The 27775-nt window shown below is 36.6% G+C and overlaps 2 protein-coding genes and 1 non-coding gene across 5 annotated transcripts in view; 1 reads left to right on the top strand and 2 right to left on the bottom strand.

The window, feature by feature from the left end:
• ELAPOR1 (endosome-lysosome associated apoptosis and autophagy regulator 1) overlaps window positions 1-15159 on the bottom strand; it is a 53269-nt gene extending 38110 nt beyond the window's left edge. For 2 of the 3 annotated variants that reach the window (XM_039323330.1, XM_039323331.1), the window contains exon 1: window positions 14908-15159. In XM_039323330.1, coding sequence (XP_039179264.1) covers window positions 14908-15072 — 165 coding nt within the window. In that variant the 5' untranslated portion in view covers window positions 15073-15159. The remainder of the gene's footprint in view (window positions 1-14907) is intronic. The other variant, XM_039323332.1, reaches the window with a different exon arrangement.
• Window positions 15160-15292: 133 nt separating this feature from the next.
• CUNH1orf194 (chromosome unknown C1orf194 homolog) lies at window positions 15293-23485 on the top strand. The gene is made up of 5 exons (XM_039323334.1): window positions 15293-16097; window positions 19107-19187; window positions 20758-20873; window positions 21519-21646; window positions 22107-23485. Exons 1-5 carry the CDS (start codon window positions 16020-16022, stop codon window positions 22175-22177), a joined length of 474 nt encoding a protein of 157 aa, XP_039179268.1. The 5' UTR covers window positions 15293-16019; the 3' UTR covers window positions 22178-23485.
• A 1947-nt stretch (window positions 23486-25432) lies between these two features.
• On the bottom strand, window positions 25433-25801 carry LOC120299042. The gene has a single exon (XR_005554308.1).
• Window positions 25802-27775: the final 1974 nt, after the last annotated feature.

Raw genomic sequence — 27775 nt, 5'->3', positions numbered from 1 at the left:
ACGGGGGTGGGGGGCGGTTTTTGGGCACTCGGTCTCTAAAAGGTTTGCCATCACTGGTGTATTATATTTTTGATATGTATTCTTTTTGTACTTGTAAGCAGCCTTCAAAAGTCTAGGATGATGAAAAATATTTCTGTATATAGACAGAAAACGTTTGCCTTCTACAAACACATATTCCATAGTATCATCTCTTTAAAGTGTCATGGAACTCTATTTTTTAATAAAAAGAACTGTCAAATAAAGAGGGAAAATATAATATGTTCTATTTGGTATTTCGATTCTGCTTTTGGTTAATATGTCAGTCTTAGTTCTTATTCTTAAAAGAGAATGACTTTACAATTAATTCTTGGTTACTTTTTATGACACTTTTCTTCACATGTCATTTTATCAGCATCACATTTCAATGGATGTTTTTATACTTTGTTTCAGTGCTTTGTCAACTCTTCCAATGCTTTTTTTAAAACATAAAAAAACAGCTTTTTGAGAAATGTTTCAGTTTTATTCCTTATCTGACATTTATTTCCTTTTATGAAAAAACAACACTGCAACCTTAAAAATATCATTATTATAGTGTTCATTTTCTTAGGAAGCAACAGATTCCAATTCTTCTTCTCTTGAGACATTTGTAAAGTTGGAAAAGATGGAAGGAAAAATGGGGGAACAATTGGAGGATCGAAAGAATCAAGCTACATTCAGATCATCCTGAAGAATATCCTTTTATAGGATTGTACAGTGTCTACACCATCTTATGACACCTAAGCATCAAATCAATATTTGTGCACTGTTTTTAAGTTTTCTGTGTGGGGAGGTCAGGCTACAGGTCCAGGGCTAGGGTGGCCAAACCTGGCTAATCTTTTGCAGTGCCATGTGATAGTAATAATGACAACTGAAAACTGACAGTGCATTTTCCCACTTTGAGACTGGCAAACCACACAAACACAAACAGTAAGATAAATTTTGAAATAGGCAGTTAACAATTACACTCTATCTATTCTCAGTTCCACACACGCACCCCACCCAATTTGTATAATTCACAGCCATACCTACCCCTATCTAAAGCTATCCACAGAAGAGAGACACACCGACATTACTTTCTTATATGGGCGGCTTCTTCTTCACATCATGAAGTGGCAGAGACTCAATAGCCCAACCCCCTATTTAGAGTTCTACAAAGTACTGGTGGTCCTCGACTTACAACAGTTCACTTAGAGATCATTCAAAGTTACAACTGCACTGAAAAAAGTGACTATTGACTCTTTTTCACACTTACGACTATTGCAGCATTCCCCGTGGACATGTGATCAAAATGTAGATGCTTGGCAACTGACTCACACTTATGACAGTTCCTGTGTTCCAGGGCCATGTATCACCTTTTGCGACCTTCTTATAAGCTAAGTCAGTGCAGAAACCAGATTACTTAACAACTGTGTTATTAACTAATGACTGCAGTGATTCATTTATCAACTGTTGCAAGAAAGGTCATAAAATGGGGCAAATTCACTTTAACAAATGTTCACTTAGCAACAGAAATGTTTGACTCAATTATGTCATAAGACGAGGACTACCAGTACAAATGAGATGTGGGCAAGTATATACAGCACGGCTATTCCATAACAGCTGTTAACACCTCTGAAATTATTGTCTTGTGTACTTGTATGTAGCATATATGTCAGTCTTCAAAAGCAGCTCTTCTTTCGAGGTACTGTACTTTTTCAGCATTAAATTTTATTATTTGTGTAATAAGCAGAGTAGCAAACTGTATTGTGGATTTATCATGTATCAATAGCAAAACAACAACACTCCAGAAAGAACATTAACATTCTTTAAATGTCAGGCTTTTTTAAAAAAATAATTTTTAGTCAGTTTGTCTCACTGCATATACAATAGCCATTTAAAGTTAGACCGTCATATGCAAATGAAGGAATACATGCACAAATATCTTAGGAGGTGAAATATATATTTCTGACCACACTCTGCAAACATCCCTGCATTTAGCTTTCTTACAGAACCAAAGTTTTGGAACTGCACTTACATTTTCTTAAACAAATAAGAGACCTTTTTAAGTTCGTCCCCCGCAAATTAGTTATCAAACCAGTGCCTAGAAATACTTTTGCTTTTAGGCTATGAAAAATTATATGTAAAACACTAGCTGCTTCAAAATAGCAGTTGAAAATAAAAGTCTTTGAAGTTTTACTGTACAGCATTTAAATAGGAAGAAAAGGAAAAGATGTCAGCAATTATTTTATACTGTCTATTTGATAGGGATGATTTTTGATGTTCTTGATCTTTCTTAGCATATTTAGATCTCCATACTAAGAAAGATGCAGCTATATGCAATTTCTTTTGGAACATTTTATTTCAGTTGAGTAACTTTCAGTCTTCAAAAGAAAATTCATTTTCAAATGACAGAACACTCTAGATGTCATGCTTTTGAAAAATATACAATCATCCTCTGTATTTCTCCAGAGAATACAAATATTCCTTCAGATAAACACCTTCAAAGATGGAAAAACTGTTCCCCAGTACCTAGACACTCCATGGGCTTATCAACCCTAAATCTCCATGCTTCTTTTTCTCCAGCTATGATGCTCATGTCAAGAAGGCAATTTGGTGTTTGAAATTATGGTCACAAATGTAAAGGTGAGGCCTGAATAAAACATTATGTCATAAATAAATAACCTATCTAAGTAGAATTCTGAAGTCAAATTCTCAGATATAGTTTATGCACAATTTTAAAGTTATTTTAGTCCTCAAAGTCTTTTAAATGACTAAAGTCATTTTAGTCAGATACTAAGGGAAATAATTTAATACACGAGGAGTAACAAGGTTAATTGTATTTAATGTGTTTATTATTAATTCAATTCAATTCAATCAAATTTATCTTGGCTTCACCAACTTCATGTCTGTTCCTGGCAAGCTGGTCTTTCCCTGAGAAAAGTCATGCAGGCCAAGCAATATTAAAATATTCCAAGAAATTCAATCCAATCTTTATTATGGTCACAGACCAGCACAATTCAAGCAATTTTTGGCACACATTTTTGAATTATACTAGAAAAATCAAATCAATCTTCACTACAGTCATGAGAACAAAGGTACAAAGTTCTCACACTTGTTAAACTGGAGAATAAGGAGTTTCTGAATTCTCTTATAAATGACATTCCAAAAATTCCAGTTGAAGCCCAAATGGTTACAAGCATTTTTCCAATCAGAAAATCAAGCAATACATCTCAAGTTACCCATCTAGCTAGAGGTTGAGTGGAAGATCAACATGACATTCATAATCATTCAGCAGAACTAATCAATTTGGAGGAGAAGCTAGTACTCAGAGTAGCCTCCTTATCATTCACTTGGCGTGCCAGCAGTACCAAGATTTTAAAAGACCTAATTCTCACTCATGCTTAATAATGAGGAATGAAATACCCCATTGCATCCTCATAAATTGTACTTGTTTAATGGATGTGAGTTTTTCTTGGTTCACTGTGTAACTAATTTTTACTGTTTGTTAGTAGTTTGGGAAACAGTGTTCCTAACAAGATGCCAATTTTGGTTTTTTTTTTTGTTTTTTTGTTTACTCCTGGAGCAAAATTCAATATTTTCTATCAAATGCAGGATACTTTGTATATAATATATTGAGCTGCAATTTGTTGGTGGTAAAAAAAAATGGGACTGTCATCACACAATCCAGCACTCTAAATCAGGACAAAGTCCCAGTTTTATTCACATCTCTTAAAATTAGGTCATAGAGAATATTTAAAATGTACAATTCCATGCAAAAAAAATCATTTCAATTTTTCTGCCAGTTTCCTTCAATTTAATGAGATTTTTTTTGAAATTTATTTCAAATGAAAAGAGTGTTGATGAACTATGGTAACTTGTATTTATATAACTGTAAGCTGACCAGGATTTCTGCATGAAAAATCCTTTGTTTCATTCCTTCATCATTCACCCAGCAGTTGGCAGCTCCCCTCCCTTCCTATGCCTCCTTTCAATCCCAAGTGCATTTTCTTGTTGGGCTTTCAGATAGGGAAGCTTTACAATGATGGTGAGTTGTGTAACAGAAAACAATATACAAACAAACAAATAAAAGATAGTGTGGCCACTTATAACAATAAAACCAAGGTACAATAAGAACCATAAAAACAAAAAAAATCATTTTTATGCTTTTTATTTGTATTTTCAATTATTATAAGACATTTTAACATGTTTAACACATTAGGATATATATTTAATAAAATGAATAAATTACAAATGATCTCATTTTACTTCAATTCAAGGAATCACAGAAATCTGTGCCTCTTTTAAGAAACAAGACCTGTGATAATCATGGGAATCCTATATATAAATTGCTATTCCTAACAAAAGATTCATGCGGTATTCCTTGCTGCCACTTGTCAGAATTGATCTTTATCTGAAACAAACATACATATTACATACACTAGCAAAATGGTCACTAAACCACATTACTGAGAGGAAGACAGAGACACTGGAAACATTGCTGGTTGCTGCCGTCTCATTTAGATAAAGTTGTCTCCTGTAGCAATGCCAGCTTTACTCTCACTCTGGTATGCATTGTTGTCAAGTGTAGAAATTTGGGCATAAGTATGTGCATTGGTCAGAGAAATGATTTTTTTAAACAGCCATTTACTACAATTACGTACGCTGCATATACAAATACTAACGGAGGTAGTTGCTAAATGTAGGGTGGCTATATCACTAATATATTCTTCCCAAGTACAATGAATGCAAGGCAGAAAAAACAGAGAAGAATAAATTTTGTATTTATGAAATGCCTTTCCAAACAAAAATATGCATTTTTTTCATCTTTTAGGAATTTATTGAGACAAATGGTCAAACAACAAAAAGAGACCATCATCTATAGAAAATACGTACATAGTAGGCAGTTTTTAAAAAGATCCCTGAATTTGATTCAGCATGTGGTTTTAGAAAACCTGTAGCTTAATCATACAGCATACATTCTGCATACAAAAACAGCAAAGATTCTATCTCTGGCATCTCTCAAGCAAAGGAGGGAAAAACTCTTCTAGGACAAGGGCTGCTGTTACCAGTCAGAACTTTTGAAGACCATTAAAAAATTGAATAGTTATTAGCATGCCAAGCTTTGCTTATGCTACATGTCTACTGAGAGAACTGTATTGGAGATTGGTGAGCTTCTGAAATAATTCATTCTCCTCTAAATTCGACTATGCTTTGTTAATGGTACTAACTTGTCCAAATTGAAAGTTAAATAATTTGCTAATCTCATAGTCCGTGATATTTATCTGTGAGGAACAGGTTGTAAAAAAACAAAAACAGAGTAGGAACAAGTAGTTCTTATCCGTATATACCACATGCTTCTCTGGTACCTTGAATCTGCTAGCCTGCCAGGGCCTGGAATCAAGTACTGGGACCAGCCCAGAGTCTTACTTCTCTCTCTGCTATTTTAGCAGATTTCGTATCTGATACTAATACCAAAGGAGGTGTGATGGATCAGCAGTTAAAGAAGCTGAACTTGGCAGCTGGAAAGCTGACAGCCTGGGTTTGAGATCCACCTAGCACTTCAAAAGCATGCAAATGCAAGTAGAATAATAGGTACCACTTTGGTGGGAAGATAACGGCATTCTATATGCCTTTGGCGTATAGCCATGCTGGACATGACCACAAAAAATGTCTTCGGACAATGCTGGCTCCCTCGGCTAAGAAACTAAGATGAGCAAATGCGCTAAAGTCAGATACAACTGGACAAGGAAGCCTTTACCTTTTACTAGTACATTAGTTTTTTGCTAGTGACAATGCATATGGTTTCAGTCTCCCCAAATTATTTCAAACTATTACTTATTAGTGTATTATATCTTAATTATTTAACCTAATAAGGTAGGCAAGCCTTTTATATAAAAAAAAAAAGTCTGGAATCACTTCTCCTATATAGCAGAACAAGCACTTCAGAAACTAAATTGGAATTTTTTGTTAAAAGCATTGATACTCTCCCTCTATTCATTTATTCAACTTGGCAATATTCTGGTTCCCCACATACCATAGTTGTGGCAACTTTCATTATCACTGAAAATCAGATTTCTGCAACCAACTTCAATCTCAGCAAGCAAGCTTATAATCTGAATTGGTTCCACTTACCCATCTTCTCAGAATTGGCTATTCCAACTCTCATAAACAACTTGAAGTATCATAAACTCTTCCTCAGTCTATATGCCTTTCATTTTTAATGTTTCAAATGCCAAAGAGTGTAGGAAATCAAGTGCACCCATATACTTTATTGTTGAGTTAAAGCTTCACCTCTCCCCTCTGAACTTTAACACTGGACAATATCCTGATGAAAAGACAAGTCTTATTGAGGCAACATTTATCAAGTACAGTATATATCTGGTAAAGTTCTTTATTAAAAAGTAACTTCAGACTCCAGTGCCCAATATTTAAATCTCCTAGAGAATATTTATGGATTAAAAGGGGCTTTTGTGTCTTTGCTAAGCTTAGTGATGGTGTGGAAACAACTGGATCTCTTTGTAAGTCACAGACTGATGCTTCTGGTTTTTCCAGTTTTGCTCATAAATTGCTATTCAGTTTTTTTTTCAACCAGCCAGACATTTAAAGAATAAAAAATAAGGAACATTCACTATCATTAGATATATTTCCTTTGTCACTTCTTGTCATATTGCTTTTTCATGGGTATCATTATGGATATGGCATGCTTTGTTCACTAATTTTTAGACGGAATTTACGTGGTCCTATCATCAATTCATTTTCCATAGGAACCTTTGTATTTTCAGAAAGTATTAATTCTTTTATATTTTCATGAAAATGAAAAAGAGGGATGATTACAATAAGAATAATTTTAACACTAATTGTTTGATTCCTCTTACAACTTTTCTTGCCACATTTGTTAAGTTGTTAAGTTAGTTACAGGTTTTTAAGTGAATCTGGCTTTCCCCATTGACTTTGCTTGTCAGAATGTTGCAAAAGGGGATCACGTGACCCCAGGACACTGCAACTGTCATAAATATGAACCAGTTGTCAAGCATCTGAATGTAAATCACATGACCTCAAGGACTCTACAATGATCATAAGTGTGAAAAATAATCATAAGACACTTTTGTCAGTGCTGTTGTAACTTTGAACGGTCACTAAATGAACTGTTGTAAGTCGAGGACTACCTGTACATGCTAGCAGGCTATCTGGGCCTACAGGTAAGTAGGGAGATCTGTTGTAATCAATCAGGTATGTATCTTACCTGCTGCTGCTTCTTTTCCAGCACTGTGACAAGATTAGAAACATCAAGTATATTCCACATAAACCAGAATTATTTTAACCATGGTTTGAACTAATTATAATGGGCTGATTTCTACATATCTCTAACTCATGATGGCTGGTTTATGTTCTGTACTCTGAGAAAGACCTGATTCACATATTTAAAAAAATATATACTAGTCAACATATGTTTTCAGATTGGATTTATTTTTTATAAAATTTTGCTAAAAAGTTTGGCCAACAGGATCAGCACCACTATACCACTACATCTTCATAGGAAACATCAGAAATAAATGTCAGAAATAAACTATTAATATTAAAGACTCAAAGACAGGAATGGATCTATTTTTAGTTCCTTTTGCACTGTTCCATTTTTGTAAGACCAATAATCACTTAAACCTAACTAAGCCATTGGTCAAGGCTTGCATGACATGTATAGCCTATAATAAACCATATGTACCAAAACATTTATCTTAATTACAGTTTGATTCAAGGACTGGATTTGGACAAGGCCAAAATAAAATGTAACAAAACAAATTTGTACCAACCATTTTAAATTAATAGTGGCTATGCAAAATTCAGATCAAGTTATGGTTAATTTAGCTAGGATTTATTTCCTAACAATAATACTATTTTTTGAAAATATTAACACACACCCCCCAACTACCACTGATGTCAATGTAACCTATTTTTAAAAGCCATATGTTAGATCAACTGCAGGTGTGATATAAGAACTTTTCTCTCTTTCTCTCATGTAGAAGAAACTAGTTCCCCAATGATAATTTATAAAAGATTGTGGTTAATAATTCTGTTCTATTTCACAATCAGAACTACTATCTTTCCCAAACTGAGAATAGGAAATTGCAATTATTAAGGGGAAAAATACTTTTGATCTCTTCTTTATGAAAATGCTAGAGAAGCATAGGAGAACACACAATTTCAATTCAAAAGAATGGCTTTTAGTGTTGTGCAAATTACATCATTCAATTTCATTGTTAAAAGTGATAGGTTAAGGAAGTTTGCTTTCGATGATTTTAAATTTATGTATTTTAATCTTGGTAAAGGCAAACCAGTTGTGCTGGGAAGCAACATAGTCAAAACTGAGACATAGAAATATTCCTAGATAATGTGCTTATCAACATTAAATGATTCAGATTAGCATCCATGATCACAAAAAAGACAACAATGAAATTATATAAAGGCAGAAAAATATAGTCACTTACAAACTTATGCTACTTTTTCAAAGTAGACTTGAAAAGGAAATGAATCACCTTGAAGATAAATTGCCCTTATTTATTTTCTAACACTTCTAATTCAATAACAAATTATACAAGGGAAGTAAAATGACAATTTACTCAGAAGACACCTTATTGCTGAAAGAGAAAGAGCCAATATGTCATAGGATAAGCAGCCAATAAAAAAAATAGTCAGAGAAAATATGTTTCTAAAAAAAGAAATGCTCAGCACCATTAATGAAACAAGAGGAAGATGGTGAATACAGATAGTGGTAAAGCAATGAATGGAGTAGGATTAATAAAATCCATTAGGGCTGCAGATCCCTGAATGTGCTACAGTCTTGCAGATGATGTGAATGAAGAATTTGAAATGAGATTGATAAAATCAGAATTAGTTCATACAATAACAGCATTCACACATAATGCCAAAGCAAGATTTTTTTTTCTAATTATAATTCTTTGTCATAATGGCCTGGTTTGAATATAATTCTAAATCATAGAGTTCCTTCACTCAACACATTAAGCCAAAGCTCAGCAAAGACTTAGCATTGCATGTTTATGACCAATTTAAAAAAAGGAGGTGTTTGTGTATATTTTAATTATTTATAAAAAGGAAGGTTAGAATACCATAAGGCAAAGTAGAATCATCATAAAGGTAAAGTCAGTTGTGTCTGACTCTAGGGGGTGGTGCTCATTTCTGTTTCTTAGCCAAGGGGGCCAGTGTTGTCCAAAGACATTTCTGTGGTCATGTGGCCATATGACTATAGGCCAAGGTACATGGAACTTTGTTACCTTCCCACCCAAAGTGGTACCTATTTATCGACTCCCATTTGCATACTTTCGAACTGCTAGATGACCAGGAGTTGGGACAAGTAACAGAGCTCTCCCCGTCATGCAGTTCTTAGGCCTCGAACCCAGACTGTCAGCTTTCGAGCTGACAAGCTCAGCGTCTTTAACTATCACACCCCCATCATACATCATGCAACCATCGTATATATTTTTTTCAAAAAATACTTTTCAGCCCTTCGTAAACCATGTAGGTATTCTTAGAAAATTTAAAAGATAGAGGTGCTGTCACTCAGTACTTCGCTTTAAAAAGAGGAAAGCTGAAAAAAAGAGAGTTTATTGACTAGAGAAAGTTGTGGAAACAATTTCACACCACTTTCTAGCAAATGAGGTGTGTGTGTGTGTGTGTGTGTGTGTGTGTGTGTGTGTAAACTAGCCACTCTCACATAGCAGTCATTTTGCAAAAAGACATTGTTTCAACATTCCAAAGATGTCCACAGTCCCCAAACATTAAGTTTTTCTTAAAAATGAGAGAAAATTAACCTTCAAGTCATCCATTTATTGGAAATGGATTATATTGCAACTAATAATGCCAAATAACACATTAAGCTTATTTGATCAAAATAATAGATTCCAGAACAATAAAAGGAAAAACATATCAATAAATATCAATAAAATAATGATCATGAGATTATTAGGATACTAAATATATCTTAATGCCTTATTAATAATACAGTATACATTTATCTTATATGTATCTGTTAGGGATTGTAAAGTCATTTCCAGAGGGCAGGATGCTTAGGTAGAGTGCTACAACCTACTGAAACAAATAAACAAACAAAATCAATAATTTTTTTAAAAAGGCTTTAATTCAGAAAAAAGGGAAATTAATCCTTGAATGTTTTGGAAAGTAAGCTTTGTAGTACAGTTGCTCTGCTTTATTTATGGACATTTTGAAGAATCCAGACATGTCCATTTCTATTTGTTAATTTACTATTATTTTTCGTCGCTTCTATCATTTTTTTCCTAGAAAAGATGAAGGGTACAGAAGACAGCAAAGAAGTGACATCTCCACTTGCTGAGATTGCTACCAGTTCCTCTGGGGCCTCCCTTCTCTCTGACTTGTCAGCAAGAACAACAACATCATCTATTCTGAACCTTGCCTGAGGGTCTCAGTTCTTTCACAATTAGTAGAAGAACCATTAAACATTAATAACTGGTGACTATGATTTTTGTTTTTTTTTTGGTCCACTCTGTCAACTTTTCCTTCCGTGTCTTATCTTTGTATGATGTAAATCTGGCTATAGGGATTGGCTTACTCTGGAAACCTTTAAAGGTAAAGAGCAGGATAGAAATTAATGCAATCAAGATTCTCTAAATCAGGGGTCTTCAAACTTGGCCCTTTTATGAATTGTGGACTTCAGCTCCCAGAATTCCTGAGCATGCATTCTGGGAGTTGAAGTCCACAAGTCATAAAAGGGCCAAGTTTGAAGACCCCTGCTCTAAATATTCAATAAACTGTCTTAGATTTCACTCATCTAGCCTACAGTATAAATACAAAGGTGTTAATATAAGTAACCAACAGGGCTCATAATTTATTAAATCCCTTCTAATTTTTACTTTAAAATGTTTTAAATGTGTTCAATTATCCATATTTGGGTTGTGGCATATCACATACCTACTGATTGTAGCATAAGCCACAAATCCAAATAATCTATTATGATAGATAGGTTGCACAATCAGACAGATGTTTAGACTGGTTTTGGTATTTTTATCCTTCCATCGAGTCCTTCCTAGGGACCTGGAATAGGCAGATATTGATATTTGATGATGTTAAAGATACCATCACAGGATGTGAACTATTCCAAGTAAAGCTGCCTTTTGCAATTGACTGATGGTGATTTTGTCAATGAGGATGGTCTTCAAATGATGCTCCAGATGTTTTGGGATTGAATCCAAGACACCTAGTGATACTATCTTTGTTTCCTTTTGAAAAGAGTCATTCTAATTCTATTTGATGGTTTGTTTATTGTGATTTTCTCCAGGTCTTGTCTGTTGGAATTCTGAAGTCTCAGAGCACTTTAGCATCATTTTGTAATCTATTATTATTTATACAAAATGTAAAATCACAGTTGCCACTTCTTTAACTGGTGTTGGCCTTCATCCACACTGAGTTCTTCCCAAGAACCTAGGCTGTCATAATTTATCTGTGTAGTATATGTACGGATCCAAGCAGTGTTGCCTTTTGTAATTGATTGCTGGAATTTTGTCAGGCAGAACTAATCTTGCCAATAACTTGAAATCTTTGAATAACAGGTGTTGTTCTTAAATTCATTTAATATTCCTTTCCTTTTCTCAGTAGCCCAGCACACTAAATGCAACTATATCATTTCCATTTCAGGCTTGAAGTAAATGAGATATTTATATATGACTCATAAAAGCTAAGCATAGGTAAGTAATGAGAACCAATTATTTTCATCTGGGTTTACTGCACAAGGCAGAGTTACAGATGACTAAATGCTGTAGTGCTCCCATCTAGGCTACAAGAAACCTTTTTTCTATCCTAAAATCCAAAATTGTGGAAGTTATTAAAACCAGGCAACTCCTAGTTCCTAATGGTAGCATTACCTGGGTGGATCAAAAGCTGTGCAGGTCTTTAAAAAAATCAGAGTCCACTATTTGGTACTTAATTTTAATCATCTTATTTGACCAGTTAAAAAGGAAGTAATTAATAAAATAAAAAATATTTTTATCAAATGAAAACCCAAGTACATAATGTAATTGCCAAGTTGATCACAGAGCCATCTGGCCATGAGCCAAAGCATATTCTCTTTGAAACAAGTTCTACTAATCTTCAAAATGACTCACCTTCAACAGGAGTCACATTATATTTTTGTATATGAACCTGAAATGATTTGGAATAAATCTAATATTTAATCAGAAATTGTTTCTGAGGAAATTAAGTTTCTGCAGTAAGCAGCAATTACGGTATGTGTAAATAAATTCTTGGACAATTGAAATGGTAACCATTTTTTGATGCTGCGGTTAAACCAAATACTTATTTTTATGCAATCATGAGAGTGCAGAGAAAAGTGTGTTCTGAATACTTTTCCATCAAAATGACATAGTTGATCATTCTGAAATTATTCTACATTATCCTGGGATCTACATTAATCTCTTATCTTACATGATAAGAAAAGCATACTATGTATCTCCTCTGGGCCATTGGGAATTATTTTGTCTAGAGCCATGTCAAAATAATCTTTTTGCTCTGCTCACCACTATAAACTAGCAAATGAAAATCTTCAACCAGAAGAGTCTTCAGCGGGTCAAAAAAGTCAAGATGATGACCATAATGCAACAAAAGTCCTGCCTCTTTTATATGTTTATTATATAACACACATAAACAAGGGAGGTCTTCAATCAGGTGGTCTCAGTTGCCATCTTGATTTTTTTTTACCCCTGCCCTTCTGCTCATGGATATTCCTCTATCTTCAGCTTACAGTATTGTTAAAAATTGACTGTACAGCTCCTGTAATTAATTCACATCCAGGCCTCATTGTCATACATATTTGCAAAAACCTATTTATCAAAGGCACAAAGAATTGATCCATGTGTTGGTCCCATAACCAAATTCATGCATTCATATCCTTGATTTAGAAACAATATGTCTTTTAGGAAAAAATAGTATTATAACTTTTTCATATCGTCCTACTGAGTCTTCAGGAAAATCTGTATGGTCTTTATGAAAACTTAACAGTTTACTTGCTGAACTCCTTATTTTATCCACTACACTCATGTTTCCAACAGAGTTGAAATTGCAACATTCACAATCATACCGATAATATAGCCTGAAAATTTAATTGATGCTCTGTGGTTATATCCCATTCTTGGGTTGATTTTATAAATGTTCAGGATTTAAGAAGTCATATTTTTATAAGTTTGCTGTCTGTTTATTTTGAATTACTATATTGGCAGTAAATACAGAAAACAAAGGAATGGTTTCTGCATAAGCAGTAATAAGAAGCAAGCTGTACATTTAATAGATGCATATATGCATACAGTATAAGAACTCACTGTAAGCTTTCGTCTTTAGATATGGTAAGACTACGTTTCTCACCTGGCATAGCTGTTAACATGTTGACAGGGGATTATGGAAACTGAAGTTCCAAAACAGCAGAGTACCAGGTAGACAATGGTTACCAAATTCAGCTTCATATGGGCAGAAAGTCCTTTACGGCAATAGCACTAACTTTTAAAGCGGTATAATTTTCAGTGTAATGAACTGAAAAAAAAATCTAAGAAGCTACTCATAAAGGTGCAATAGGAAAACATACTGTATTTTAATAAATTCAGGAAAGTGGCATTTCTAAAGCAATTTTAAAAAGTGAACCATATGGCAAGAAGTATCACTTGCCTCACCCATTTTAGCCTCTGGAATGCAACAATCGTCTGTATAACAAAAGCAAATACAAGGGTATTAACTCTCATGCGCCTGGTTGCTTTTTTACTATAATTCTTTTACCCCATTTTATTTCATTGTATTTAGTTTCATTTCCATACTTTATATCCTTCAAAAGGAAACAAAAACAAGCTCAAAAGATGTTAATGTAATGATATATTAACCTACTAGGAAGTTAGTACTGTCTGATTCACTGACAACCTGCCACGTAACCTGAAGAGAAAAAATAGGCAAACATTTGGTCAATTTCCCAAGGTAAATTGCAGCCAGCACCTAGTGGGTGTGGGATCCAGCAAAACAAATATTCATGCACTAGAAAGTTAAGCAGCAGTTGAAAGATAGACTCTCTCTTCTGCTTTGCAAGTTGTACAGTATTCTAGCTATTACCTTTGCTTTAAGCCAAGGCAGGTATCACTGCTGCTTTTAGAACATTTGCTTAGGCCAAAGCCACTGTTAAATAACAGGGAACACAGCTGCATCTTCAAGGCTAACACATCTTTAAGCAAAAGCCCATGTCACAATAAATATGCTACACTCTATTTCGGCTACATTTAAGATAGAATGGGTCTTTAGAAAGCATCAACACCTGTCCATTTCTATGGGGATAATAGAGGTCTCACAAGTAATGTGTACAAAATTCAGAGGGCAATGATTTAACGAAACTCAGCCCCTCTGCTGATTCATTGCTGACCAAAATTTTGTTAATTCTGACGTCTTCTCTTCTCCTTCTGCTCATTCTAAAGTGGTATGAAGTTAGTTTACTTCCACATTTTACACACACACACACACACTGTTAGCCCATTAAATAGAAGCTGATCCTAATGTGTTATTTCTTAGTAGCCCAAAATACTTGCAGGGTGGGGGGTGGGGAAGCCAGATGTTTATGTTTGCAATGCCCATCTCAATCAAAATCTGTCAAAAATTTTGCTTTTGCTCATTCAGACCTAAGTGAAAGAAACGAGGCGCAGCTAGAGTGGCTTTTTCTCTACTTTGATAGGAGAGTGCTTTCTTTTTTTTTTAAACCCAGGACTCACACAACGATATTTCGCCAATTATTTTAAGGAAGGACCCCCCTGATTCCACTCTTCCGACCTGGTCACAGATGCCCCCTCCCCGCTTTTCCCCACGCAGAAAGAGTAAGATGTCACCCTGTCCCCCCGCGGGTACCTCTTTGCAGGCGTGGAGATTCTCCCCCTGGGTAGCGGTGCCCGCCCAAAGCAGCAACAACAGACAGAGCAGAAGGAGCGTCAGGCGCCTCCACCTGATCCCAATAGGATGGCAGCAGCATCTGGTTATCCCCTCAGCAGGATGAAGCCTGCCAGCTCCAGCCATCGTGGCGCAGGAGAAACAGCGAGGAGCCGGTAGTCGCGCTGCGCCTCGGACAGACAGTCACCGACTCAGGTGCGACGGTAGCCGCGCTCTGGGGCAGAAAAGGATGCAGGAACCCGCCCCGCCCCCTCAGACCGCCCACACCTCGCTGCCTAGCAACCACAGCTGCCTCCGCCGTGCGGCCCTCCGGAGGCCAAGGAGCACCTGAGGCTCGAAAGGCGCGCGCGACGAAAGAAAGCCGTTTGGTTACGCTCATTCAGCGGCCCCAGCAAGGCCTCGCCGGAGTCGCTCAAGCCACGCGCGCTGCACTAACGATCCAGTCCTGAGCCGGGTGACGGGTGGCGCTTTGGGCAGCCGTTCTCGACACAGGAGCGGCTAAGGGTCCGAAAGCAGCAGCCCGACTCTGTTCGCACCTCGCCTGCCGGTTCCTGGGAACTCGCTCCCCTTAACCAAAGTTATTCTCGGGCTCTGAAACCATTAAATGGGGTGCCTCGCTTCTCATATTGGTGTTTGACTGGCACTGTCTGAATGTTTCCGTTCACCTGGGACTAATTCTTCCGTGTAATCCCGCTGGGCTTCAGGAAGGGAGAGAATTGTAAAGGTCTTTCAGAGCTATTCAGTGCGGTTAAACCATGAGCGGTAAAAATGAAGGAAACGTGGGTTCGACTTTATAAATATTCTTGTAAAGGTTGATTTTTCTTTATTTCATGTGAAGGAGCATACAGTGTCTCCCGACTTCTGTCCTTTCCAGCCTCGCGCCGTTTTTGTGGGTTTTTTCCTGCCTCCAAGAGCTTCGCTTTTATGTCCAGCCATTAGAGGGCGCTTTCAATACGTAGTGACCGGAGAATTCGGTCACTGTCGCTTAGCAACCGCCATCATATCCTAAACAAAACTGACACGCGGAGAAAGAACGTGATCCGGCATCACGACTGGCAACCGTACTGCTGAGTATGTCACCCGCTAGGAACTCCTTTCCATTCCCTCATTACGAAAATGAAAATACATACTGTGGTAATAGGAATGCACAGGTAAGAGAGATCCCTTTATTTTTTTTCTTTAAAATATAAAGACACAAGCATCCGCATTGCGATGCATTTTCTTTATCCTAATATTTAGAGGCCAGATGCTATTAATTCAATGATACGGCAGCCTCTCTTTAGCCTCTTTTAATATTTTACAGACGATGCCGGAAACTGCTTTTTAACCTGAGATGCATATTTTTTATTTATTTTGTTGTTGTTAATTGCGAAGTTGTGTCCGACCCATCTCGACCCCATGGAAAACGTTCCTCCAGGTCTTCCTGTCCTCTACCATCTTCTGGAGTCCATTTAAGTTCACACCTACTGCTTCAGTGACTCCATCCAGCCATCTCATTCTCTGTCGTCCCCTTCTTCTATTGCCCTCAATCTTTCCCGGCATTAGGCCCTTCTCCAATGAGTCCTTCCTTCTCATTAGGGGGCCAAAGTATTTGAGTTTCAACTTCAGGATCTGGCCTTCTATAGAGCAGTCGGGGTTGATCTCTTCTAGGACTGACCGGTTTGAACGCCTTGCAGTCCAAGGGACACGCAGGAGTCTTCTCCAGCACCATAGTTCAAAGGCCTCAATTCTTTGGCGCTCAGCCTTTCTTATGGTCCAACTTTCACAGCCATACATTGCAACTGGGAAAACCATGGCCTGGACTTTTGTTGGCAGGGTGATGTCTCTGCTTTTTAATATGCTGTCTAAATTTGCCATAGGTTTCCTCCCCAGGAGCAAGCGTCTTGGAGCCCAGAAAAATAAAATCTGTCACTACCTCCATTTCTTCCCCATTTGCCAGGAATTGAGAGGGCCGGATGCCATGATTTTGGTTTTCTTAATGTTGAGTTTCAAGCCAACTTTTGCACTCTCCTTCTTCACCCGCATCAAGAGGCTCCTTAGTTCCTCTTCACTTTCTGCCCTTAGAGTGGTATCATCTGCATATCTTAGGTTGTTGATATTTCTCACGGCAATCTTAATTCCAACTTTTGTTTCATCTAGCCCTGCCTTTCTCATGATGTGCTCTGCATATAAGTTAAATAGGCAGGGCGACAGTATACAGCCTTGCCGGAATCCTTTTCCAATTTTGAACCAATCAGTGGTTCCGTGTCCAGTTCTCACTGTTGCTTCTTGACCCGCATATAGGTTTCTCAAGAGACAAATAAGATGGTCTGGTATTCCGATCTCTTTAAGAACTTGCCACAATTTGTTGTGATCCACACAATCAAAGGCTTTAGCAGGATAAAACGTGGAGGTCTGGCTTTAAAAATAACCCTAAATACATCTTGTGTGTACAAAATGCACATCTGGGAAGTTTGTCCTATTTTCTTGCTTTTCAGACAATTACTGTCCCTTAATGATTCATATTTATTATAGAAACTGGCCTTCCACCCAGAGTAATAAATCAAGATGCACAAGAGAGACTTGGAGACACAGGATGAAAGATCAAAATTGTCAAAATTAAGTGATCTTCTCTTGCTTTAATGTTCTTTATAAAAATGCAAAACATAAAAGAACACAATGCAATTATTATAGATGTTTATATTTCACTGAGTTAATGAGAACTTCCTTAAACAAGGGGATTGAGGAAAAAATGGAAAGACAAGAAAACACTGAACTACTGTAAGACACAACAATAGAACCTCTGTTAGAATGTATACCAAAGATCTAATTGGCCAGATATTCAAATCTGAGTTAAGCCAAGCAATCAGGTTTGTCCAAGTCAAGCAACCAATTTTGGGATTTGTTACCAAGTAGGTAAGTTAACATCAGTCTTCCCCAATGTGACGCCAGAGATGTCAGACTGCAAGTTCCAGACTTCTGTGCTAATAGTCTGGCAAGATGTTTATACATTTAATTCCAATTCCTCTGGAGGTTAACAGGTTGAGGAAGACTGCCTAAAATATGTTGAGAATCCTTTGTAACATGCAATCTTAAAAATACAAGGTGAGTTTTATATAACATTTTACATCTCCTTTTAAAGTAAGAATGGTTTGATATTATCCATCTGCTGATATCTGTTGCTATGTTGACTTTTTCTGATTAGAAAAACTTGTGTAGTCTCAACTTACAACCATTCAGTGACCAAAAACTGACTTACGACGTTGCTGTGTTACCATGGTCATGTAATCAAAATTTGGACACTTGGCAACTGGCATGTATTTGATGTTTGCAATGTCCTGGGATCATGCACTCACCTTTGCAACCTTCTGAAAAGCAAAATCAATGAGGAAGCCATATTCACTTAATATATCATCACATATAAACCATGTTACTAACTTAACAACTGCAGTGATTCATTTAACATCTGTGGCAAGAAAACTCGTAAAAAAGGGCAAAACTCATTTAGCAATTGTCTTGCTTAGAAATGAAAATTTTAGGATCAATTGTAGTCATAAGTCGAGGACTAGCTGTATTTGTCTTACTGCATATGGCTATCTGGACTAATCCTATATTTTAAACATACATGAGTCAATAGGATTGAAGTAGTCAGGAAGATGCCAATATTTTTACTGCATGTGTGCATTCCTTGGATTCCAACTTCAATAATTAGGCAATATTAAGAGTTAATATAAATAAGCAGTTAAGTTTTATCTTTTTATTGAGTCAGTACAGTAAGTTTAGTATCATTCTTATTGATCCAGAAAACCTATGACAGTGATGGCGAACCTTTTAGAGACGGAGTGCCCAAAAACTGGCCCCGCTCCTGCCTCACCCCGCCTGCCCGCAGGGCCACTCATCGCCTCCAGGGCCCGCTGCAGATCGCTCAGCAGCACCATGGCAGTCATGCCCTCTGCCCATGCCCCGCAGCATCAACTGTACGCGATGGGGCATGAGAGCAGAATTGCCTGGCTGCCATGTTCTTGACTGCATTGCTCTGTGGGCCACACTCAGGGGCGACCCTTCTCCAGGAGGGCTGCTGGTGAGGAGGGTGTCATGGGGGAAGGCAAGGCTGGGGCAACGGCACCCGTGCCATAGGTTCGCCACCACTGTTCTATGACATGCCCTCCCATCTTTCTCAGCAACAAGACACCTGGAATCGGCTACATGGAACAGCAACTTTGGCAAGCATCAGAAGAGAAGTCTGGTACTCAGAACCTGAGGTAAAAAAAGAAATGATATTGCCATCCTTTGTTGTTTTTCAAGGTGCATTCTCTTTATTCTTTAGTGCCTTACTAGCCCTTCTTTAAAATGCCTTAGAAATGGGTATTAAATAGACCTTGAGAACCTGAAAGTGACACTTCAATTTGATAAAATGTTTGTTTAGAATGAAAATGTATTATCTACTTGGGGTTTGTTTAGAGAGCCAGAGTGTCTTTAGAAATCTGACAAGTTCTTGGGTCAATTTTTATCAGGCAAATGTACACCTTTATAGCTTTGAAGGCTGCTAGATGCATTAATAGAGAAGCTGTTAAATTTTGAACTTGATTACGTGAGAAACAGATGTTATGGAGTAATCTTAATTTGAAAATGGGGGAAAATCCTAAGCTGAGTAAGGGATCAATGCCTAGAAACTGTATTTGAAATACAACCTAACAATTCAATTCGATGCAAATTAAAGTTAGGAGGATAATATTTTATTTGTGGAATAAGCAATTCTTGGAAAATCAATGGGCCCAAGTTTTAAGAAATGCTAATTAAGAAGTTGCTTAATTAGAAATTCTTGGTTCATGTTTACTGAACTTTCCAAACAGACTTTCATTCTTAAATATTTCTTGTCATGGCATTTCTCATAATGGCATTGTAAGATATTTCTGGGCTCTTTCATATAATTTGGTTGTATTCTATCAGTTTCATTTGATTTCAAATCATTAATATAATTTTAGAGAATATAGTTTTATATATATATATAAATGGAATTTTAAATTGCATTCCAAAATTACAGAATTTTACGTTATATTAAGAGTCTTTTACTCTCTGAGATTGGTTATTTTCTTGCAGATGTTTCATTAGTACTAAACTACATAACATCAGTGCTAGTAGTGAGTGGGGTTTGCTCCCATTTTACTTTAATTGGCACAAACATAGGGATCAGTTAAAATATAGGGAAAAACAACACTCCATGTGTCAAGAGTGAATTCTAGAGATGTGTTTTGTTTTTTGAAATGTATTTATACTATAGAATGAAGAAGATGGATTAGTATGCTTCTACTGTATATGGTCTAGAATGTATATGACCAAGGTAGATAGATATTACTATTACATATTTTATTTTTATTACATATTTGATATATTTTAAATTCTATTATTACTATTAAATACTATTTTTATAGCATTTACTATTTCACTATAAAAGAAACCAATGTAGAATGAAGCAACTTATATTGATATATAAATTATAGGCATCTGGATAAGGCACCTTGCTTTTTTGTGTTCTGATATAGATGCATTCTACTAATCTGTATGTGTGTGTGTGTGTGTGTGTGTATATATATATATATATATATATATATACACACACAATGGTGCCAGTTTGCACAATCTTAATTCTGAGAACATTTATTGCAAGATTCTTACCTTAATACATATTGTCATTTTTGCCTTCTGTTTTGCTGTTAGGCAATTCCTAAAAAGTTTGCATATACTATTTAACTTTTAAAACATTTCTACTGCACTTTCTCTAATGTATGCTTGTAAGTCAACATGCTTCCCGTTTACCAATCTCATTTGCAGATTTCTAAAGACAGTTTGGATTTTAACCTCAGTTCTCTATACAATCACCATGAAGACCTGCTTAAAGACAAAAGTCAAGTAGTACTCCATAAAGAGACCCTCCTTGATGACCATGGGTAAACATACATTTTTATTCTTCTAAATTTAAAAAACGAGCATCAGACTCCAGTGGATGCATACTCTAATAGTGCTGCAATTCTTATAGCTATGAAACCAACACTGTGTGGTCAATAATTCTATCAATCATATTTATTAGATTATATTTTTACATTAAACAAGTTTGTCCACATCAGCTACATTTCATTTTCTTCAGGATAAATTTCAACTAGTATCAGGCATGTAAAATACATTTTTAATATTTTCAATTTGAAATAAATACAAATGCATGTTTGAAAAAATAACTTAAATGTTTCCAGCTCCAGAATGCAGTCTCTAGTTAAAGACATGTTCTGGAGAATACTTTAAAGTCATTTATCAGGGATAGTGTAATTCATTTTCCGTACTGAACAGATGATTAGACTCCATAACCTAAATGGTCTTTTCTAACTCAATAATTGCTGTTAATTCTAAGTGTTCTCATAAATTTGAACAGCATGCTACTGTTTCCTTAGCTAAATAGTCTTATTCTACTTCTTTTACTTAATTAAAGATTATTTGCACAATACATTAATTCACTTTAATGTTTACCATTCAACAATTATTTCTGCCCAAGAGGCAACACTTTCTTGCTAATGCACGTCCTTTGTTTTTGAGCACGGCAGAACATTGAAGAGTTTAGAGCCTGTGAAGAAATACACTTCAGTTCAGCATCCTACTTCCAAGGGCATTACTGTGAGACACTGGGCTAACCCTGTAAAAGAATCTATCCACCACATTGAGGGAGCCATTGGTAAGCATGACCATTAAATGCCTTTTTGGTTGAAGAGGAGCTAGAACAGAAACCTTTTCAGTTCATCAGTTTTCAAATACCTTCCCCTCAAGTTAGTTTAGATTATTTTATCCAACTTTCTTTTGAGACAATATATTATATCCTTAATCACAGGTCCGTGTTAAAAGCTTCATCATTCGAAGTGGATAATACTAGAGTGATGTAAACTTTATATTTAAATAATTAAATGCCAATAGCTCAGTGGAGCAGAACCTAAAATACAGTAAAAATAGATATTTAAAAAATGTTCCCGGCTGCATAACGTAATTTTAAAGATAAAATAAAGTCAAGAGAGTTCTGTAGCTTTGTTCCATTGCAAGATACCAGTTATTTACGTGTGTGTATGTGTGTGTGTTTGGGGTGTATGTCAATTCTCAGAACAGTAAATAACAGTGACAAAATAATTTGTCTTTGTTTGCAGAATCTCCACATACTGCTGCCACAAACAGTGGATATTCCCGTAAAGAGAATGGTGGGATCTTCTATCATTAATGATTTTTGCAGGGTCCTTTCGTCTGTACTTGCTGCCTATTTGTTAACTCTTGGCTCACTGTATGCTTAGTTTTCAGATCATCCATTAAACCAGCCAGCTTCACTGAATTTTAGTAAAAGCTCAGCTGTGCCATATTTGAAAAAGTAGCTTGTTCTTGCCAATGGACCAAGCCCCAAACATATTGGGCCTAATAAATTCAGATATTTGGTTAGGACTGAAATAATAGAATTAGTCCACTTTGGGTTCGACTCTAAAGAAGATACTATTTATACTGAACCATTACAGTATTATTTTACACAATCTTACGCTAAAACTATCTTAATTAACATCTCAAAGTAAAATATGAACATCAATTACAATCTTAAAAAAATGTTTTTCAAAAACAAAATGCAAATATAACTTCATTCCTAAATTATTCCTAATACACTTATGGAGTACTTCAGAACACAAATTTCCATAAGAACAGAGTGGTCCAACGTCTGAAGATTAAAACTATTATATCAAGATCAAAAAGAATGCCAACCTGGGCCGAATGCCAAAATACACAATTCTATAACCTTTATAAAAAGTTCTGCAAGTACAAAAACTGCCACAGATCGAGGAGACAAAGCACCCGATGTCATTTATAAACACCGTGGCTATGTGCAAGTTTCAAAAGCAAGCTGGAGCCAAAGATTGCCAATACAAATGAATCTCAAAACCAGCCCAGTAATGTTTATTTCAAATTGGAAATTTATGCTTTATGATACATTACTGAATTGATATTTTCCCTTGGCGCTTTAAGCCTGTACTTTTGAGTGATGTTGGATTATTAGCTATGCAAAGTGTAGGTTGTGAGAATTTTGCTCAAAGAAAGAGGTCAAGAAACCCAAGAAAGAAAAATTTCTATACCTCTTAGGCTTATCCACTTCCTCTCTACTGCATTGACTTAAGTTTTGATCCTTTATCTTCACATATAAAGCCATACTTTTAAAGATCTGCTTTGTCCATTGTTTTCATTATTCAGTATTATCTCCCTATTGCAATTTTTTCACTAATCTATCCAGTAACATGCTGTAAGAATCAACCCATTCTCTTCTGCTGAACTTTTTTTTGTCACTCTAATTTACATTTTTAATTAATATTTTCACCTATATTCTTTCAATATTGCCTTATGGTTCCTGTGATGCAATTTTTCTGCTTTTCCAAAAAAAAAGATGTTGTAGATCCCAAATAATTGTTTCACATTTTAATTCCAAATCAATTATAACCTTTCTTGTATAGTATATCAAACCATGCAATTTCCTGAATAAACATTCTAAGCATTATATCATCTCAGTTAATTAACATTAAAGGTTTCTCTGTATATTTGTATCTTAAGGAAATTTGGAACATTATCTCTTCTCAAGCTAGTTCTTGCTGATTTGAACTAATTCATTCATCTGGTATCATTTTCCCCTGGTCTAATATATCACAGCGCTGGCTCAATGACTTAGAAATAGATATAAGCACTGCCCCTAAGGTTGGTTATGACTAGCACAGTAAAACTGCAAAATTGATTAATCTACAATTAAGCACTATCTAAAATTAGCTTGCTTGTCCTGCTAGATCAGACATATCAAACTCGCGACATCATGTGTATCGCAACACAACGTATCCAGCTGGTTTTGCCATTGCCGGCAATGGGATGGGTGCAGCTTCTGGATGACGCATCCGGCCCATGGGCCGGCAGTTTGACACCCCTGTGCTAGATGATAGGGTAAAGTTTACAATAAGATTTTAAAATAATAATAATCTCTTACTGCTTTCATATAAAGGTTGGATTCAAACTGGTTACTCCCTGAACATTATCTCCTTATAATCTCAAAAAGAGCACAAACTCTTGCAAGTCCATGTTTTCAGAGTTCTCAGAGGATGCTTCTGTGGTCATGTGGCCAGCATGACTATACGCTGAGGCACATGGAATGCTGTTACCTTCCCACTGAAATGGTACCTATTTATCTACTTGCATTTTCATGCTTTCTAATTGCTATGTGGGCGGGAGCTGGGGCTAGTAATGGGAGCTCACCTGGTCACACAGCACTCAGGTCTTGAACCCAGGCTGCTAGCTAAACAAGCTGTCTTTTAATTGCTGAGCTATCATACCCCAAAAACATTCTATACATGCATAATCCTTAATTGCCAGGAATGCATACCAAGACATGAAAAAAGCAGAAATTAAAGAAAAATGAACAGAGTACAATCCAAAGTCTTCATCTTAGTCTAGTCCAGTGGTTCTCAACCTGTGGGTCGGGACCCCATTTGGGGTCGAATGACCATTTCACGGGGTCGCCAAACAACACAGTCCACATTTTTTCCCCCCTTTTCCTTAGCTGTGCTACTCCCTTTTATTCTATTGGCTTTTGAAAGCCAATAGAACAGACTCTCTTGAATAGTCTAATTCTATTGGCTTTTAAAAGCCAATAGGAATTGTCCAGGCTGTCTCTGCCCTGCTGAGCCCACCAAAAGTCCCATTCTGCAAACGGTGCTGCACCAGTTGAGTAGTCCTCGACTTACGACCGGTTTGGGGGGGGGTCGCAGCATTAAAAAGGTTGAGAATCACTGGTCTAGTCTCATTTACAACTGGCTTCTTGTCCCAATAAATAAAAATAAGTATCACTAAGATTACTACTTAAATAATAAGTAGATTACTACTTAAATAATAAGTATCACTAAGGTTACTAGTGAAATAAAAGTAAAAATTATCACTAAGGTTACTAGTAATAGGGTATGTCCCATTTCAACTGAGATCATATTTTAAAATTTCACAGGGGTTAAAACTCCCTTGATTCCTCATTGACCACGATAGCTGGGAGTTTCTCATTGTTTTGTGTCGGAATTATGATATTAGAAAGAGCTTTTTTTTTTTTTTTTTTTTAAAAAAAGGGCAATTTCTCAAACTTGTATGCACAAACTAGTTCCTGAGGAGGAAGCTCTTAGTCTGGAGTTGTAAGAGGTCCTGGCAGCACCTTAACCACCATGCGCCCATGGGCTTTGAGAAAATCCATTTTATCATTTTTTTTTCCCCAAAGGCGCATACCATACTCAGATCGATCTTTAGAGCATCGCAAGCATCTTGGGCGCATTACCTTTATTACATATTAAAGAAAACCTACTCAACGGCTAGCACAGGCTGTTGGTTAAGGAAAATCGAATCTTGATTTTAGTCGACGGCGATGCTTCTAACCCGAGGAATAAAAGCCCCCACCCGGAACAAAGAAGTTCCTAGGCTGAAGCCGGATCAGAATCGCTTCGATACACATTGGCTAGGAAGAGGAACTTTCCAACCTCCAGCCTCATCTATCTGATCAATTCATCATTTCCGACAATCCTGCCGCACGCTCATTAAACCGGCTTCTCTGTACAGCGCCAAGGGCTTCACAGAAGCGGGTCTTTTCATTTCAGGCCGGGAAGGCGGCGACATCTCGGCCCGATCAAATAAGATCAACGTGTAAAAGCAATTGTTGCAGAGCAGGGCCACATACATACACCTCCCGAAACCTTACATATGGTAACATACAAACTACAGACACGGTTCAAGCATCCTCCAAACCACGCTCGCTCCCATTCACAAACACACCACGATCGCTTCCCCTGACTGCCGACACAAAGATGGCGGGCAGGCCTCCACAGTTTTTCTACCCCGCACTGCATTCTGGGCATCGCACAGATCTGGGGCGGGGCCAGCGCGAGCTGCGGCTTTCGGTGAGATCCTGCGAAGGAGGAGGGAGCGCTGCGCATCAGAGCCTCGAAGGAAGCCGGCGCCTGATTGGACGGATTAGTCTGTTCGAATGGCCGGAATTTCAAAAAGCGTTTAAGGCTGATGGATAAGAAATAGTTTTAGAATAATGGCCGGGGGGGTAGGAGAGGAGGAAGGAAGCGGAAAAAAGTAGTTGAACATACATTGGTTTTACTGCCTTTCCGCTTGAAATTTTACTGCTTTTTCATTTGAATGTACTCTTCTTCCGCCGTGCATCCGTGATTATTTGTGTTGCATTTCAACGTTACTCTCCAGAGCCTCATCAGAACTAAACAGATCGTCACTAAACCATAAACAGAATAACAGTACGTTCTCTTTGTTTCCTTCCTGATGTACATTAAACGTACGATTTTCATTTTGGCATTTTATAGTGTGCCTAAACGTTTTAACTATGTTGTTCATCAAGAAGTTACCAACAGTGAAAACTGTTATAAAAATGTATTAATTATATGTGCATAATATTTCATAATAAATTACACCTGCGTTATAAAACTAACGAGGACAATCGCAGTTAAAAATTTCCTCGAAAATCATGCCATCGCTATAATTTGAGAATTGGGGGTTACCACGTGACAAGGAAAGTATCTAGAGCAGCGTTCAACCTCGACAAATTTTAAGTGCTGTACACATCTCAACACTAAGGAATTCTGGGAGTTGAATTCCACACATTTTAAAAGTTGCTGAGGTTGAGAGATGCTGGTCTAAGGAATAAAAATAAAACTATATTGTCAATCCTGTGGGACCACAAGCATTCCCACTGATTTTCATAGACCCTGAAAAATCTCTGGGAAATAAGCCTGGTTGATAATATAATCCCATGAATATGGACTTTCTACCTGCCATAAAAACTTTGGGTATTTCCTGGAATATGCAAGTTCCTATATCTTAGATTTAATGTATCCAAATTATTAGAATTCTTACAAAGTATTTAGCTTCAACACCAAGATAACTATCAATTCAATGCAGGTTTTAATACATTAACTACCTTTGTTGTAGGTACAGTACTGTATTTATTATATATATATTTTTGAGAATATATTTACATTCTTTTACAAATGGATTTCCCCCTTTACTTCCAGATACAGGGATAAAAGTGCGAGATTATATTATACTAGTGAATCGCCAATATCAATGTTGGCTTTTTCAATGAGTGAAAATATTATAAAATTTTAAAAAACTTACTCTCATCTTCTGCAGTTTGATGAAAATTATAGATTAACCATACATAGGAAAGGTAGCTACTTTAAAATGGAAACAAATTTAAGTTTTCAGGGGTGAATATACTGGCTATAAAGAGCATAAAACCTCATCTTTGTCTCTATTTAGAGAGTGTAGCAATGATATAAACAGTCATTTTAATTTATGAATGAATTAAGTGAAAGAATTCAACAGAAACAAGCAGAAAGTAATCCTGACTGCTTAGTAAAATGTTAGAGTTGCAGTTAAAGCTTCACATCTTGCTTGATATCATACCAGTTATACTTTTATTCCATACCATATTCACAACTGGTATGGAAAGAAAGTTGCAGATATAGTGAATGAAGAACAAACTGAAGAATTATAAGCAGAAAGTTCATTTGCAATAGCCCTAAATAAACCAATTACAGAGCAAGTCTCACTAAATGACTAAATTGATTAAATTCCATTGGGATTGTGTTATCAGTATTAGATGCTCTAGAATACGTATTGTGATGTTTTTTGCCTTTGTGGAGCTGGGATGGGCATGGCCTGTGCGTGATGCATCCAGCCCATGAGCTGCCAGTTTGACTTCACTGCATTTCCAGATGGCTTGCATAGGTATATGAATTGATACAAATAT

The sequence above is a fragment of the Crotalus tigris genome, unplaced genomic scaffold (assembly GCF_016545835.1).
Source record: "Crotalus tigris isolate CLP2741 ecotype Arizona unplaced genomic scaffold, ASM1654583v1 scf7180000024167.7108832, whole genome shotgun sequence".
NCBI classification, from domain to species: domain Eukaryota; kingdom Metazoa; phylum Chordata; class Lepidosauria; order Squamata; family Viperidae; genus Crotalus; species Crotalus tigris.
This window is presented reverse-complemented; position numbering and strand designations above follow the sequence as displayed.

What these genes read in the sequence shown, in the direction of transcription:
- CUNH1orf194 (XM_039323334.1), top strand. Translation starts at nt 16,020, where the DNA reads ATGTCACCCGCTAGGAACTCCTTTCCATTCCCTCATTACGAAAATGAA. An exon ending in GTGGTAATAGGAATGCACAG is followed by an intron (nt 16,098 to 19,106) that starts GTAAGAGAGATC and finishes CATCTTTCTCAG; the next exon opens with CAACAAGACACCTGGAATCG. An exon ending in TCTGGTACTCAGAACCTGAG is followed by an intron (nt 19,188 to 20,757) that starts GTAAAAAAAGAA and finishes TCTCATTTGCAG; the next exon opens with ATTTCTAAAGACAGTTTGGA.